Below are 17,306 nucleotides of genomic sequence, written 5' to 3' on the forward strand. Positions count from 1 at the left end.
TTCCTTTTAAGTTTAAGCAAAGGAGGGGGTGCCTGGGCAGCTTGGGTGTTTAAACATCTGACTCTTGATTTCGGCTCAGGTCATGATCTCACACGGTTCGTGAGATAGAGCCCCACGTAGGGCCCCACATTGACAGTGCAGAGACTTCTTGGGATTCCCCCTCTCCCTGCCTCTCTCTCTTCCTCTTCCTTGCCCGCCCCCCTCAAAAATAAATGAATAAACATTTTTTAACAAGTTGAAGCAAAGGATACTATGAAAATGGGATAGTGGAGGGAAGAACCTTCTGGATTGTAAGAAAAAATATACACAGAAGTTGAGGATTTAGAAACAAACTCCCTTAAAACCCACAGGACCAGCTTACCTCTTAAGCCTTCACTTACCCCTGAATGTAGTAACCCAGTGCTAAATAACTGATAGCTATTGGCTGTATTAAAAAGGAGGGGAAAAAATGGTGGATCACCACGATTACTATGTCATTGGCTTTAAGGTTTTAAACAGCAGCTTCCATGAGGAGTTCAGTTGCTACCACTGTGCAGGACATGTAGCAAGACTCTTTCAACAAGTGTTAAACAAAAACATGCCCCTACCTCAGCATTTCAATTAGGCCCTATTTTAGTCTGCTGGGAAATGCTGTTTTACAAATTTAGAACTGACAGTTCAGCCTGAAGTGTATAAAGAAGTCAGCCATGAGACACCAGGAAACCATACAACCCATTACAGTTACTACCACCATGGAGTAGACACTGTCCTCTGGAGCCAGTGGAGGAGATGGAGGAAAACCATGGCGCAGCAATCCTGCTTTAGAAATTCAGCAACACTCTGGAGTACCGTGGCAAAGTTGAAAGCATTCCATTATCTCCTGAATCTTTCTAACTGAAGAAAAAAAAAATGCCTCTGCCCTAATCCCACTGTTAAACATTTATTAAGGCAGAAATAGAGAAAGAATAGCTTTGTATATACATATGAATACTAAAGGAAATAAGCAGTTTTAAGGATTTGACACTCTTTGAGTCTTGCAAAAAAATTTTCTAACTACAGATAGCTATTAACACTGTTTTCTTTTCTTTTTTTTTGAAGGTTTATTTTATTTTTGACAGAGAGAGACAGAGCATGAGCACGGGAGGGGCAGAGAGAGAGGGAGACACAGAATCCAAAGCAGGCTCCAGGCTCTGAGCTGTCAGCACAGAGCCCAGCGCGGGGCTCGAACTCACAGACCACGAGATCATGACCTGAGCCGAAGTCGGACATTCAACCGACTGAGCCACCCAGGCACCCCAATGTTTTCTAAGAAATCACATAACAGAACTGAACTTCAAAGTGGTTTATACTGAGAATGATTCAAATTTAAGCTACAACTCTAACATCCAGTAGGTTGCTAGGAGGGACTAAGGTTTGAGAGCTCAGGTTTTCTCTTCCTTTTTTCCTTGCATGATCATTGAGAAGTTAAGAATTCAGTCAGCTGTATTAGCTTTTCTGTGTCTTGTTTATCAGTAAGGTGGACTAGAAGTACAACTCTAAAGGTTAAAAGGGATAGTGTGAAAATTTCAAGACTTTTATTGTAACACTTTCTAAAAGACTTCTCAATAGAGGCACCTGGGTGGCTCAGTTGGTTAAGCACCTGACTCAGTTTCAGCTCAGGTCATGATCTTGCATTCATGGGATTGAGCCCCACATCAGGCTCTGTGCTGACAGCATGGAGCCTGCTTGGGATTCATTCTCTCTCTCTCTCTCAAAATGAATAAATATTTTAAAAAACATAAAATACTTCTTAATCGAGGACAACAGAATGAGTGAGTTTTGCTTTTAATTTTTGGTAAATATTTCCTACAAATTCGAGAACAGTAATGTATTCTCTTAAAGTAAATAATTTCTGATCTAGAAGAGCTTTGTAACAACTTGGCAGTGAATTGCTTTCTATAAAGTATGCATTTCTTTTAGTAAAAGATGATGAATGTGACTCAGATGCAGAAAATGAACAAAACCATGATCCTAATGTTGAAGAATTCCTGCAACAACAAGACACTGCTGTCATTTACCCTGAGGCACCTGAAGAGGACCAGAGGCAGGGCACACCAGAAGCCAGTGGTCATGATGAAAATGGTAAATGGAGCTTCACAGTTGTTTTTGCTTTCATCTTTAAAGGATTATTTCCATAATTCTACAATGGGAACCTACTCTACTCTAGGGAACATTTTTGAAAACTAGAATTTATTGCAGGTGCCTACAGAAAATAATCTCTCTTTAATGTCTGGAACGTTTTTATTATAGAAGTATAGTATTAAATAAGTGGCATCTCATGTATATAGTGATAACACCACTGTAGTGAAATGCTTAGAACAGTGCCTGGTTATTGCTTTCCATTCACTCACATGGCAGCAAGTTAGAGGGAGCTAGAATGACCCTTAACTGCATCTTGATTTTTTTCCCCCACTATTCTAGCAAGCAAACCATGGGTATCTGGTTCAAAACATACTGATTTGGAGACAAATGAGGTTTTTTATCTTTGCTCTAGTCTATTAATTCTGATACAAACAGCCAGTGTATAAAAAGTAGTAAAGTGCCAGGGCACCTGGGTTGCTCAGTCTGTGAAGCATCGGACTTTGGCTCAGGTCATGATCCCATGGTTCATGAGCTCAAGCCCCATATTGGGCTCTCTGCTGTCTGCGTAGAGCCTGCTTTGAATCCTCTGTCCCTCTCTCCCTCTGCTCCTCCCCCCCCCTTTCTTTCTTTCTCTCTCTCTCTCTCTCTCTCAAAAATAAATAAACATATTTTAAGTGCCAAAATGCAATACTAATTATGTTCATACTCCCCTGGAAGGAAATAAGCTGTCATTCTTCCCTTCCATCCACTAGAAACAGATGCAAATAGCGTGTAAATATTCCTATAAGAAATTTTATGTAAGATCTACACCAAAAACTAAGTTACTTGGAATGTTTAAGGATATTTAAAGTATTAAAATTCTAAATCTAGTTTGATTTGGGAAGGGTTCCCAGTTTGGAGGATAGATATAAATTAATATTTAAATAATCACCTATTTAAAAAGACTTTTTTAGAGAATTTTTAGGCTTACAACAAAAGACAGAGGTACAGATATTTCCCATACACCCCTTGCCCCTACGGTATGCATAGCTTCTCCCATTATCAACATAACTGACCAGAATGGTACAGTTTTTACCAAGGATAAACCTGCATTAACACATCATAATCACCCAAAGTCCATATTCTACCTTAAGATTCATTCTTGGTGTACACTCTTTGGGTTTGGACAAATGTATAATGACATGTATCCATCATTGTAATACCTTTATAGAATATTTTTGGTGCCCTAAAAATCCTCCATGCTTTGCCTGTTCATCTTTCTCCACCTACCCTCACCCCTGGAAACTACTGATCTTTTTGTTTCCATAGTTTTGCCTTTTCCAGAATGTCATATAGTTGGACTTCTACATCATGCAGCTTTTTAATTAAGTGTTTTTTTTTTCATTTAGTAATACTCATGTCAGTACATGAAAATCCATGTATTTTCATGGCTTGATAGCTCATTTATGTTTAGTGCTGAGTAATATTCCATTGTCTGGATGTACCACAGCTTATTTATCCATTCACCTACTGAAGGACACCTTGGTTACTTCCAAGTTTTGGCAATTATGAATAAAGTTGCTATACACATCTATGTGCAGATTTTTTGTAGACATAAGTTTTAAACTCCTTTGGGTAAATACCAAGAAGTGCATATGCTGGATCACATGGTAAGATAAAAGTATGTTTAGTTTCGTAAGAAACTGCCAAACTGTCTTCCAAAGAGGCTTGTACCACTTGTACCACTTTGCATTCCCACCAGCAGTGTGAGTTTCTGTTCCTCCACATCCTCGCCAGCATTTTGTGGTGTCACTGTTTTGGATTTTGACCATTCTGATAGGTGTGTAGTGGTATGTTATTGTTTTAATTTGCGTTTCCCTGATGACATATGATGTAGAGCATCTTTTCATACTTATTTGCCATCTGTATATCTTATTTGGTGAGGTGTCTGCTAAGGTCTTTGGACTGTTTCTTAATCAAGTTATTTGATTTTTTTTTTATCATTGAGTTTTAAGAGTCCTTTGTATACTTTGGATAATAGTCCTTTATCTGATGTGCCTTTTGCAAATATTTTTCCCAGTCTGTACCTTGTCTTCTAATTCTTTTGACACTATCTTTCACAGAACAGAAGTTTTTCATTTTAATGGAGCCCAGCTTGCCAATTCTTTCTTTCATGGATCGTGCCTTTGGTGTCATATCTAAAAACAGCATTGTCATACCCATGGTCATCTAGGTTTTCTCCTGTTGTCTTCTAGGAGCTTTATAGTTTTGCATTGTACAGTTAGGATTGTGGTCCATGTTGTTAATTTTTGTGAATAGTGTGAGGTCTTGTGTGTAGATTCACTTTATGCATGTCCTGGATGTTTAGTTGTTCCATTACTATTTGTTGAAAACACTATCTTTACTCCATTGTATTGTTTTTCCTCTTTTGTCAAAGACCAGTTGACTGTATTTATGAGGATATTTTTGGCTCTCTGTTCCATTGGTCCCTTTCTGTATTCTCACACCAATACCACACTGTCTTGATTACTATGACTTTATAGTGAGTGTTGAAGTTAGGTACTATCAGTCCTCCAACTTTATTTTTCACCTTCCATATTGTGTTGGCTCTTCTGGGTCTTTTGCCTCTTCATATAAACACTAAAATGTTTGTCGGTGTCCATAAGATAACTCTCCAGATTTTGAATGGAGTTGCATTGAATCAAGTTGGAAATATCAAGTTGGCAAGAACTGGCATCTTGACAATATTAGTCTTCCTACCCTTAAACATTGAATGTCTCTCCACTTATTTAGTTCTTTGATTTTTTTTCATCAGAGTTTTATAGTTTTCCTCATATAAATCTCATACATATTTTGTTAGATTTGTACCTAAGTATTTCAACTTTTTGGTGCTAAATAAATGTTATTGTGTCAATCACCTTTAAAATATTTGAAGGAAATTGAGAAGAATGGTATAGAAAACAAAACCGATTCCATTGCAGAGAGTCAACTGTACCTTCCTTAAATCAGGAATCAGCTAGGAAAAAGAGCAGAAATAGAAAATTCACCTCAGAATAGATACAATTTTCTGTAACCAAATCAATGACAAAGGAAATAGAAGTAGGGCACTGTAGAACCCATTCCTCCAGTGTGCCAAAAGGACACATTTTTGAAGACTATAGTTATTGCCCCTGGGGACACAGTGTCACAGCTTAATGAATAGTGTTCTATTGATCTGTTTGCATATTTGGAGAGTCTGGAGTTATAGGCATTATAATCCTATAGGGCCCTGCCATTTCTACCTTCATTTCTCAGGGTTTTTTTTCCTTAAAATTTGTTAACATTTCACCTGAAGAAGCAATAGGTTGCAATAAATATGAAAAGGAAATAAAGAGTTTTTAATGTATACGTATATATATGTAAATTTTTATGTAATAATTTTTTTAAAAAAACCTCAGCAAAAGAAAATAATGAAAACTAATCTTTCATTGCACAGATCAAATAAGGTGAAATGTTATAAAGTCCATTGTTACTAATCAACATGTTAAAATCCCATAAAAGTTGGTGCCCTAACCATTTCTCAATTAGTAAAACATTTGAATTACAGAATATGTTTTTAATTCAGGTTTTCATTACTTTCAGGTGTACTGCTAATAAAGTATTTCACAGTAGATATTCTTTCACACCAGCGCTATCTGATTATCCTCAGAAGACCTTAAGTTTTTAAAGGTTTAGTGGATTAAACACGCTCTCCTGCACTTCATAAATTCTGAAAGGGCAAACTTTGCTCCAGCAGGTTGAAGTATCACAAATTCTGAATCATTGGGGCGCAAATGAAGAAGATTTTTCAAAGTGTTTTATATCAAGTACTACTCTGTCTGAAGTGTTCACTACCTAGCAAGGGAACTTTAGGATACAAAAATTAAATCTTTTTTAAATAAGCATATTCTTAGTCACAGATACATAAGAAATTATTCAAAAAAATAGACCTAGGTTGGATTTTTTAGTTGTCTTGAATTGCTACCTTAAGTTTATTATAAGAATTCTAAAAAGAAAACGTGACAAGCCTGCATTGCTAACAAGTGATATTAAATATATATATATATATATATATATATATATATATATCTCCAGTATTTTTCAAAACTACAAACAAAAGTTTTTATTTAACTATCAAGCCTGTTCATTCTATAATTTGCTTAGTATGTCAAATATTCAGATTTACTTTCCACTGTTTTATGCTTGTACCTAAAAGAGTAAATTCATGTCTCCTATGTGTGAGAAATTCAGTAGATCCTGACTCATGAAAATAATAACTTGCTGGTAAAATATGAGCAACCTATAATTTTAAAAAATCATTAGTATCTTGTTTATTAATGATGAAGGCAGAGAAGAAAATAGAACATAATGAGAGCAGACAGCTGTATTACGCTATGGAGTATGAGCAGCTTAAGTAATGGAAATCACATTGTGGTTCTGGTGCCAATAATGAAGCACCTGCAGTGGCTGACTTGGACTTTTGCCATTGGAACCAGCTAACATCAATATTATGGCCTAGGTACTGTGGCAAGGAGAATGTCCCAAATGCTGATTTCCTGTTTGTCTGTACAAGTAGGAAATTCATACTAGACAAAACATAACATGATTTCCAAAACAATTTCATGCGGCTAATCTAATCCTCACAGAAGTAGGTCATTTTAGAGACATCACCAACAGAAGGGTCTCTGATTCCAGTTGCCTTGCTAGCTGAAAATAAAGATACCATCATAAACTTGAGGGGTTTGGTTGTTTGATTTTATTCATATATTTGATACGTATTTCAACATAATTAACAAGCTGTGTGGGGTCAGGTGGTCAGTCTCTTTGAAGGCTGGTTATTGAGCAAGACTTTTAATTTATATGGACATGAATTTCAATAAATGTAATATATGTTTATGAAGGATTTTGAGACTGTAATGAAATTTTCTTTGATAGTCTTTTCTCAATAAGAAATTCAAAATGAAGATAGAAATACTATTTACAATAAATTATCATTTAGGAAACTTTTTAAAGAAAGAAATATGGAAAACCGCTCTTAGTTAAACAGTATTAATTGGCAAAATGGTACCATGTTTTAGGATTGTTAGGCTTAGATGTCTCCATATGTAAAAATATGGTTCATTCCATGAACTCCAGTCTTCCCATATTGCCTTTATTTTTTGAAACCATCCTCTATATTTATCCATATAAAATTCCACAGAAAATGTGTCATTGTATTTCAGTAAGGAAAAAAACATGAAGAAGCATGCATGGGAGGTCCTTGGGGCCCAGGCCTAGATCTGGCTCCTGCTCCTCATTTCCCCCCAGTACACAGCTATTTTGGTCTGAACTCTGTCATATGGCCACACCTAACTGCAGGGGTGTCTTGGAAACATAGTCTAATTATGTACTACTTCCTATCTGATGATAATCATTTTATAGTGTCATTTCCAAATTTGAAAGAAGGAGCATTAAATAAATAATGATGACATTGTTACCAATAGAAAGATTCTATTATGATGTACAAGTTCCCTTTAATATGTATACATTTACAAATATAACCTATATTCTGATTTTACCTTTGTTTTCTTTGTCTAATTAACCATACAAAAAGAAGGGAATATTTTCGGGTTAGCAAAAAGGGGACTTTGAAGTCGGACAGCACATGTTTGAATCCTGACTTTAGCATTTACTGGCCATGTGACTTTTAAGTTATTTTACCTTTCTGAGCCTCCAGTTTTCTCTTTTATTAAATAGACATGAATATCATTGTATTAAGGATCAATATAAAGTGGGTAGCATAATATCTGGCATGTAACATAGAGACTCAATGGTAGGTACCTTTGGTAATATTTTTTGAATGTTTTAAAGTAGAAATATATGATCTTTCTTTTACAGGAACACCAGATGCATTTTCCCAGTTACTCACCTGCCCATATTGTGATAGAGGCTATAAACGCTTTACCTCTCTGAAAGAACACATTAAATATCGCCATGAAAAGAATGAAGATAACTTTAGTTGCTCCCTGTGCAGTTACACCTTTGCATACAGAACCCAACTTGAACGTCACATGACATCACATAAATCAGGAAGAGATCAAGTAAGTGAAATGACTGAGAGTTCACTCTCAACCCTCCACAGAAGGCAACAGTTCCAATATACTTAAAAGAATGTACTAGACAGTGTCTTGTCTGCAGCCTTACACAAATTAAAGAGATTATTTGAATTATCTTGTCATTTCTGAGTTACAAAGCGCATATAAACATTATTTTAGAAGTAAGTGTCTTTTCTTTTTTCAATAAGATCCCTTTCATCTCAATTTAATTGTTTTGCTTATACCATAACAAATATTTCCCTTAAGTTTAGAACTAGATTTCAAAATGCATTCTACTGAAATGCCCAGTGTAGGAAAGATAAATGTTGGTTTCATAAACCATATGACTAAGTACTAGCCAATTAAGAAGGAAAGCAAATAATAATAAAAACACTTTTCTGGGAACCAATGACTGCTTACTCTAAGTTATTGTGTTCTGTTTACACTAGTAAGGAAAGTGACTTCCGCTAAGAATCTAAAGTTTAGATTCTAACCATTTTTATTCTGAAGACTCCATTTTCATATGGTTTCTTCTCCTTCTGTGTTGCTTTGCCTCAATTTTTCATGTGTAAACCAAGACTGTTCTATAAATTACATTTGAACTGTTGGCTCTATACTTAAAGATTAAAGGCTAAGAAGCTTTTGCCAGTTATCCTTCTTTTATAAGATCCTGAGAAGTGTCAACTCTACACAATCACATTAATATCAACATAATTCTAACTGTAAAAATCAAATATTCAACTGCACAGGATATTTGAAAATTTTGTGTTGTGGTTGGGGCATATGTCCAGTTTCTTACATCAAAGGATTATGAATATCTATAAACCTGAATGCATGAGAACTCTGCCCTCTGTGTGGACATAATAGAAGTCACATATCTCATAGAGAACAAATTAGACCCTTTCTAAGATGATGGCTAAACAAACAAAAAAAATACAGCAGAAACAGAATCATCGAGGACTAACCTGTCTTCTCAGGACTTTGGCAAGGATGCTCACAAAATCACAAAATAAGGGGGAGAGGATGGCAATCAGGAAGTATAGGACCAAGCTTTCCTTAGGTTAATGGTTAAGTCCTTGAAGGAACACTTGAAATTGGGGAGAATACCAAGAGAAGGGAGAAATTGATACAGGGAAGGAACTACTGAAGACAAAGACCATCCATCTACATCTGCCCCTATGTAAGTCTTATCAGGGACAATGCGGAAGAATGCCTTTTCCATCTGGGAGTCCTGACAGACAAGCCTTTGGGGAGCAGAGCCAAATTGCAAATGTTGCCCCCATATCCTCTCTATACCAAGGGCCCTTGCCAAAGAAAAGGATCTGCAAAGCACAGGTAGAACTATTGGTGAAAGCAAGAGATACCATTATAGAAACAAATCATAATATCTCTAAGCAACATAAAAGCCAATTTTGTGGTGATATTTCTGATGGGTTCAAAGGTAATAGGTCTTATATATGAAGCATGTGGTCAGAGGAAGGTCAGAAAAGCACTGTGATTAATACAGGGACCAGTAATGTGAGGCAATATTACCAAGGTATCTTGGATACAATTTAGGTTATGGGGCAGCAAACCTGAGTACAATGTCTATCTTGCTGCCTTTGAAAATCATACCATGACTTAAAAATAAGCATTTCCATGTCTTATTAATTTATTCATTAGATGCATATTTGTGTTTCTGTCACATGTCAGGCCCTGTTCTAGGTGTTAAAGGCACGATAGTGAAAAAGACAAGCAAAGATCCTGACAATAGGGAGCATATATTAGTAGGTGATATAAAATGTAAGGACAGATAGTATGAAGAAAAATAAGGTAGAGTAAGAGGATAAAAAGGGAAGAAAGTTGCTACTTTTTTAAGATAGGGAGAACTTTCTGAGAATAGGACATCTGAACTAAGACCTGAATGAAAGGATGGAGCCAGCCATGGAAAGATTGGGCAGGGGGGAGGGGTGTTCCAGTCAAAGGGAACAAAGGGAAACATAAAAAGACCTTGAGACAGAAGCCTGCCCAGCATCACCAAAGGACAGCAAGGAGGCCAGTGTGAATAAAAGGTTCTCGAGAAAGATAGGTGAGACCAGAGAGGCATTAGGGGCCAGATGATGTACCCCCTTCTATAGGCCATGATAGAGACTTTTGATTTTATTCTACAGAGTGACAGGAGGCCTTTGAAGGATATTGAGTTTTATCTTTATTTTTTTATTTTTAAGGGAACAGTGGTTCCTGGGTGAAGAGTAGATCAAGAGAGACAAGAATGAAAGCAGGGAGATCATTTACAAGCAAGGAAACTATTTGGAGAATACTGCTATAATCCAGGCCGAAGGTGGTGGTGGCTTTGAACTCACTGGTGGTGACAGACATGACATAATGATGAATGTTAGATTCAGAGTGTATTCAGATGGCCTGCTGATGGATTGAGTAAGGGTGTAAAATGTAAAAGAAAGCAAGGAATCAAGGATTACTCTAAAGTTCAAAGCCTAAGCAATAATCAAATAAATGAGGGCATCATTTACAAAAACAAGAAACACCAGAGGAGGAGCTGATTCTCAGAAATTAAGGGTTCAGTAAATCATGTAAAGTTTCACATGCCCATTGCTTTCCAACTGGCAATATCAAGGACTCAGTTGGCCGTGAGAGCCTGGAGTTAAGAGGTGTAGAGATAAACTGTTGGGAGTTGTCACCATATGTGACAACTATGGGTTTGGATGAAGTAGGACCTGATACCTAGTAAGTACTTATTCTCTTTCCTTCCTGTATGAAAAACACAAGGGAGACTTTAGCGAGGGTGAGAGTGAAGCAAGTAGTACTTGAGTTGAGCTTTTGAAGTATGGGTAGAATCTTAATAGTCATAATTGTGGGGAAGTATAGCCAAGAAATAAGGAATAGTATAAACCAAAGGAAGGAGATAGAGAAGAGCAGTATATGTGCCAACACCGAGACTCCCTAAGTGACTGAGGGATGACCTTCTTCTAGAGAGCTGGTGTGGAATAAGCCTGGAAACTCAGGAGCTATAAACTTGGAATGTACAGACTCAGAATCTATATTCAGGTGTTAATGGGGAGCCTTTGGAGATTTATGAGCAATTTGTGGTTTATGAGGTTTATGATACAATTCAATTCAAGCAGCACTTTTGTATGATTAACGAACAAAAAATGCAGAAACAGACTCAAACACAGAGAACATACTGGTGGTTGCCAAAGGGGAGGGCGGGGGACAGGCACAATGGGTGAAGGGGAGTGGGAGACACAGACTTTCAGTTATGGAATGAACCAGGCATGGGGATGAAAGGTACAGCATAGAGAATATAGTCAACGGTATTGTAATAGCGTTGTGTGGTGATAGATGGTGGACTCTCGTGGTGAGCACAGCGTAACACATGGAGTTGTTGAATCACTGTGTTGTGTGCTGAAACTAATGTAACATTGTGTGTCAGCTATACTCCACTGAAAAACTTACTGAATTTAAATCATAAATAAATTTAATGATGGATCAATAAAAGTAAATAAATAAAGTAATGGGACCTGGGGGAAAAAATCTAAGAGTGCAGAATATATTTGAAATATATAGTGGAAATTTGATCAACCAGACAGAAAGCTACTATAATAATCCATATCTGGATGAAAAGATGGAAGTATTTTTAAATCATCAGATGAAAGTACATTTTGGAAATATCAAGCGTCCAAGAGGATAAACTACTTGAAAAAGTCTGGCCTGCAGAAGAGATAATCTCTAGTTCCTAGTAAAATATATTATCTTATTTGTGCTAAATACTGTATTACTCAATAAAGTATGATTCTAATACTCTAAATGAGCAAGTGGAGATTTTTCTCTGTGTCAGAATTCTGTTCCCATTATCGCACTTCGTCTGGTAATATTCCAAGTGTTAAATTTTCATGACTGCCTCAGTTTGCGGCCTTTGAGAAGCAGAATTCACCAGAATAATACTTTTAGCAGATTGGCCGTTCTTTTATGTCCAAAGCTTTTTTGCCTTATAATTAAACTATCAATTCTTTCTTACAGAGACATGTGACACAGTCTGGGGGTAATCGTAAATTCAAGTGCACTGAATGTGGAAAAGCTTTCAAATACAAACATCATCTAAAAGAGCACTTAAGAATCCACAGTGGTAAATATTTGTTTTCTTTCTACATCTTGAATATTATAGCATATGTGGTAATAAAGAAATCTGTCATAACATGTGGTCTAGACACATGATCAGGAACATCTCGCTTTTTCTTTTAGGGTAAAGACTTATCTGGAGAAATTTTCTATTTATAAGTGACATTTTTGGAGTCTTAATCTCTAACTGAAGCACGTTAAGCTAATGTAATATGACATACTCCAGATTTCCTAATCAGAATATAGCATGTTTTAACAAGAAGAACAGCCTCCTTTAGCTTTCTGATGGATGTTAATTTCATTGCCTCTTTTGCACAGTTAGCTAGGGAAGGACAAAGAAGACTCACAAGTCACAATTTGCACAAGAAAGTAAGATGGAGACATTCTTAACATGAGAGAAGTAGAAGTGGAAACTCCAGATAGAAAATGGTGTGTGGGGTGATGCGGAGCTAGCCAGACAAGGAAGCACTGAGAATTGAAAAGAAAAATGTGTTCACCTATCATTTCACCTTTCTATTCCATATCACTTTCTAAATTGTTACTTATAAAATGATACTACATGATAAAAATATGTCTGTTTTAGAAACTTCTAAACATAAAGAACTGTATTTGCATTTCTTTAACGGTGCCACTTCAACAAAAGCTATAAAGAAAACTCGGTAGCGTCCCACATGGCACTATGAAATCTGTTCATCTCCTGAGTAATTTTGATATGTTATTTTAGATTTAAATAGTTTTAGTGAAAAAGAACTGTTTTCTAATTAACGAGAAATTATGAATGTCTGCACATGGCTTATTTCGTGGAAATTATTGTATTGACATTTACATCTTACAGATATCCTACAAAAAAAGTACAGCGGGTGGCCCTGTGAGGGGTGATTGGTGACATCTGTGTTTTATTTTGGAACTGCATTTCTAGAAGTTTTACTGTCTTGCTCATTGAGGGCTAAATAATGTTAAAGTTACCACTTTTGTTGAAACCAAGATTGTTGCACAGACATTTAAATATTTTCACACTTTAATATTTCTGGAAATTAGAGGTTGTTGTCTTTTGCCGTTGCCACAAGATCCTATTTCATAGAGAAGCTCGCGGGCAATTGAAAAATTTCCATCGATAATACATTTTTAATGACCTATTATTTTCTTACCACAGATGATTTGAAGTTGTTGATAGAGATATAGCTAATTCAAGAGAGTTTTCTTAAATTTTGAGATCGGGGGTAAAGGAAGGAAAAAGTAAAATTTAGGGTAAGATTCACGTACAAAATGAATGTCATATGGTCCTGTTGCACTTACATAGGAGGATTCACCAAACCTGCAGGCGATACAAAATTGGGAAGCATGGGTCACACCAAAGATTAAAATTGCAGGGCTAGAAACAGGAAGTTGATATTTAATCACAAAACTCTGCATTGACATTCAAAAAGCAGTCTTGATCAAGTAGAAAGTGGGGAGCTACTACTGTCTGTACTGGAAAAATGTTAGGAGTCTGGATGGTCAAGAGCTTCCGATAAGCTTGTTAGCAGTGCGCTGCTGCTGCAGCTGAAGTAGCTAGTGAAAATTTAGGCCGCGTCACGGCTCACGGTGCACCCTCTGTGCTGTGTGCAGTCCATTCCTTATGTATTTATACCTGTCTTAATATGAGGCCTGTATGCCTTTAATACAGCAGGAAATTTTAATTTATAAAAATATATTAGGAAAGTAAAGTTAAGAAAGTAGCACAAGCATGAAGTAAGCATGAACACAAATGAACACCACGAAATGCCACGCACGTGCTGAAAGTGGACCACACATCAGACTCTAAGGTTTAGGAAATGAGAAAACTACGTCAGTAACCGAGACCCAGACAGTCCGTAAGTAAAAGGAATCAGTGGCTAGAAAAAGCATCACTCTTGCTGCTGCTAAGTAAGTCCATAGGGAAAGCTGTTCCTTGGAGCATCATAAAGGGGAAAGGACAAAATACGTTTTATGTCATTTCCCCCAAATATCCTCAAAATAATACAGCAGAGAATTTGATAGGGTTTTCTTTTTAAAACAAGACTGTCCAATAGGAGGCCAGTGATATTTCACCAAAATGCAGTTCAGGAAAAGCATGTCTCCAGGGCAGCCACTTGGATACAATTCGAGTGTACAGCTTTCTGATGGTCTGGTTTATTCCAAGGGAAGATAGCCAAGTGGGGCTATTCAGTGTCCTCCCGGGACTGGTACCAATCTGTAAACATGTGGTGACTGGGTCTTGCAAAGGCAAATTACAGAAATTGAGAGCAAGCATTCAGAAACTATTGTACAAAGAAAACGCTGTGGCAATTTTATTATATTTGATACAATATCAATCTGATACTAGATTGGAAATTTAAAACGAAAAAAAATGAAGGAAAAAAACCCCACCCTTCACCACAGATAGTTTTGAAAGCACTGTTTAGAGTATCTAGCAATGGATGAGCTTCATAGCCTTAAAGAAACCTCTGTAATTTTGTTCTCAGCTGTGTTTTTAATCAGGGCCTTCAAATTATACTCCCTAAAATTACCGGAATTGTTGCTCTCTTCTGATACCATTAAAATGAGCCCTCTGCAGAGTCATGTGTGTTACCCATCATCTGAACTCTGCCTGTGGGAGCTGAGCTATGATGAGGGGCAGATCACCTCCCCTCCACTCAGAGGTGAGGCAAAAGAGCTCCTGCTCCCAGCCCGTGATCCTCTCCAGAAAATAATTTAGGTTTTTTCGATAGCCCTAGACCTTTAGCCTGGAAAATTTTTACATCAGATGCAACCAAACACCCACTTCCGCCATTACAAAAAAGAAATCAGTATTCATGGGACATCTGACTTTTCACCGCACAACTTCCTGATGCCACCTCCAGGGTTTAACAGTTGCAGGACAGATGAATTAGGTGATATACTTTAGCTATAAACCGTAAAGCTAGGAAATTAGAAACAAGAGGTTTTCCAACAAACATAGTGGATTTGGCTTTACAACGTTTGTTCTGCACTTTATTTCTGGTGATGATACAATATCAGGTAACTCCCAACAATAATAATGATAACTAGTATTTATTGAATACTTAACTATTTACAGCCACATTCTAGTTATTTGGGTACATAAATGCATACAGTCCTCACCACAGCCTTATGATAGATGCTATTATTTCCTCCTTTTTTACTGATGAGAACATGGAGGTTCAGAGAGCTTAATTAACCTATCCAAAGTCACTCAGCCTCTTCATGGCAAAGCCGGAGCCCCAGTGTAGGTATCCTGACTCCAAAGTGGTTGCCTTAGCCAGTGTGCTCCTCTGTCTCCCTGTTTGTAAAGATAAAAATAATCTATTATATATATATAATCTATATTATAGATTCTTATGTTTTGAGTGTCTCTAGCAAGAGAGCAAGCATATAGCTTATCTAAAAATGTTATCCAATAATTTAAAATGTTATCCAATAATTTAAAATGTTAAAATGGAGATATACTAAAACATATCCCTCATTTTACCCCCACTGGAAATTTACCTGATACATTTTGAGTATTGAATCATATTTCAGGCATCCCTTTGGAAAGATATTGATAAATTGGAGAATTTCCAGAGATGAGTTAACAAGTGGGTAAGGGTTCTAAAAACCATGTCCTATGAGGAGTCTTTGAAGGACCGCGGTATATTTAATCCACACAAAGGAAGTTTAAGGATGCAGATGACAGCTCATCATCAGTTTGAAAATCTGGCTTTCAGAAGAAAAGTTAGACTTGTTCTGTGTGGCATCAGTGGGCAGGAAAGTAGGCTGTTATAACAAGGGAAATCTGGCTTAGTACTCAACCTAGCTCTCAGTAGAATTACCTTTTTTTTTTTAATTTTTTTATGTTTATTTATTTTTGAGAGAAACACAGAGACAGAGAACAGAGTGTGAGCTGGGGAGGGGAAGAGAGAGAGGGAGACACAGAATCCAAAGCAGGCTCCAGGCTCTGAGCTGTCAGCACAGAGCCTGACGTGGGGCTTGAACTCACGGACTGCAAGATCATGACCTGAGCCGAAGTCAGACACTTAACCAACTGAGCCACCCAGGCTCCCCAGAGTTACTTTTTAAAAGAATGACTAACATGTATTAAGACCACACAAAAAGTTTTGTTATATTATGTCATGTAACTGCTATAACAGTCCATTGAGGATGTATCTACATTTATTTACACACCAAAACACTGAAGTTTGGAAAGATTTAGAGAATAGTAAGTGACAGAGCCAGGTTTTGAACCCAAATTCATGATCCTCAGCAGAACCAGACTAGACCATCTTTCATAGAGCTGTCCAGCAGGTAATAACTTTCTTTTAATAAAGGAGCTTAAGCAGGAGACTAGCCAAAGTCAAGGATGATATAAAATGAATTTTTTATTGCAAGGATATAAAATGAACTCTTTTACCGAATAAGAGGGCCTCTTAGATCACTTCCAGTTCTAATATCTGATTCTTCAAGTAATTATACTTTGAGAAAATATAAGTCACTTTTTAAAAACTTTGCACTGAAATTACATTATTAGAAGAGTTTACACCGACTTTCCCACTGCTTCCATTTTAATTCTTAAAAAGAACAGAGGAAAGAAAGAGCTTTATTTTGATACTGAGTAGATAAATTAGCATCACCGTATTTCATAATTCTGCAATTAGCCATTCATTCATCTAGAAAAGGTTTAGTGAGCATTTTTGTGACCTACACAAAGATTAAATGGCATAGAAGACTCAGGTTCCCACCTTATTGAGACTCACAGTCTGAAAACTATAAATTACAAATTAATGAACTATAAATTAAAATTAAAGTGAAAATTAGGTTTGTATGAAAATATTCCATTTGGCTTCATGCTTTTCAAATTTTTCTACCAAAGTGTCCCTAACAGCCAAGAAGAATAAATGCCTTGTACCCCCAAAGGTCTAGGGAAGCAACTTGATGAAGGTCTGTACAAGCAAGGTGCTTCTTTGACATTGTGGTTATTTTCCTAACAATTCACACAAATGTTTTATTATTCTCCATAATGTAATC

General features: G+C 36.7%; 1 protein-coding gene across 5 annotated transcripts in view; it reads left to right on the forward strand.

The window, feature by feature from the left end:
* Positions 1–17,306, forward strand: part of ZEB1 (zinc finger E-box binding homeobox 1) — a 198,413-nt gene that overhangs the window by 173,055 nt on the left and 8,052 nt on the right. For 3 of the 5 annotated variants that reach the window (XM_042945248.1, XM_042945249.1, XM_042945250.1), the window contains 3 exons: positions 1,939–2,100; positions 7,975–8,177; positions 12,189–12,294. In XM_042945248.1, the coding sequence (XP_042801182.1) occupies positions 1,939–2,100; positions 7,975–8,177; positions 12,189–12,294 (471 nt within the window). The remainder of the gene's footprint in view (positions 1–1,938; positions 2,101–7,974; positions 8,178–12,188; positions 12,295–17,306) is intronic. The other 2 variants (XM_042945251.1, XM_042945252.1) reach the window with 1 other exon arrangement.

This window comes from Panthera leo, chromosome B4 (genome assembly GCF_018350215.1).
Source record: "Panthera leo isolate Ple1 chromosome B4, P.leo_Ple1_pat1.1, whole genome shotgun sequence".
NCBI lineage: Eukaryota > Metazoa > Chordata > Mammalia > Carnivora > Felidae > Panthera > Panthera leo.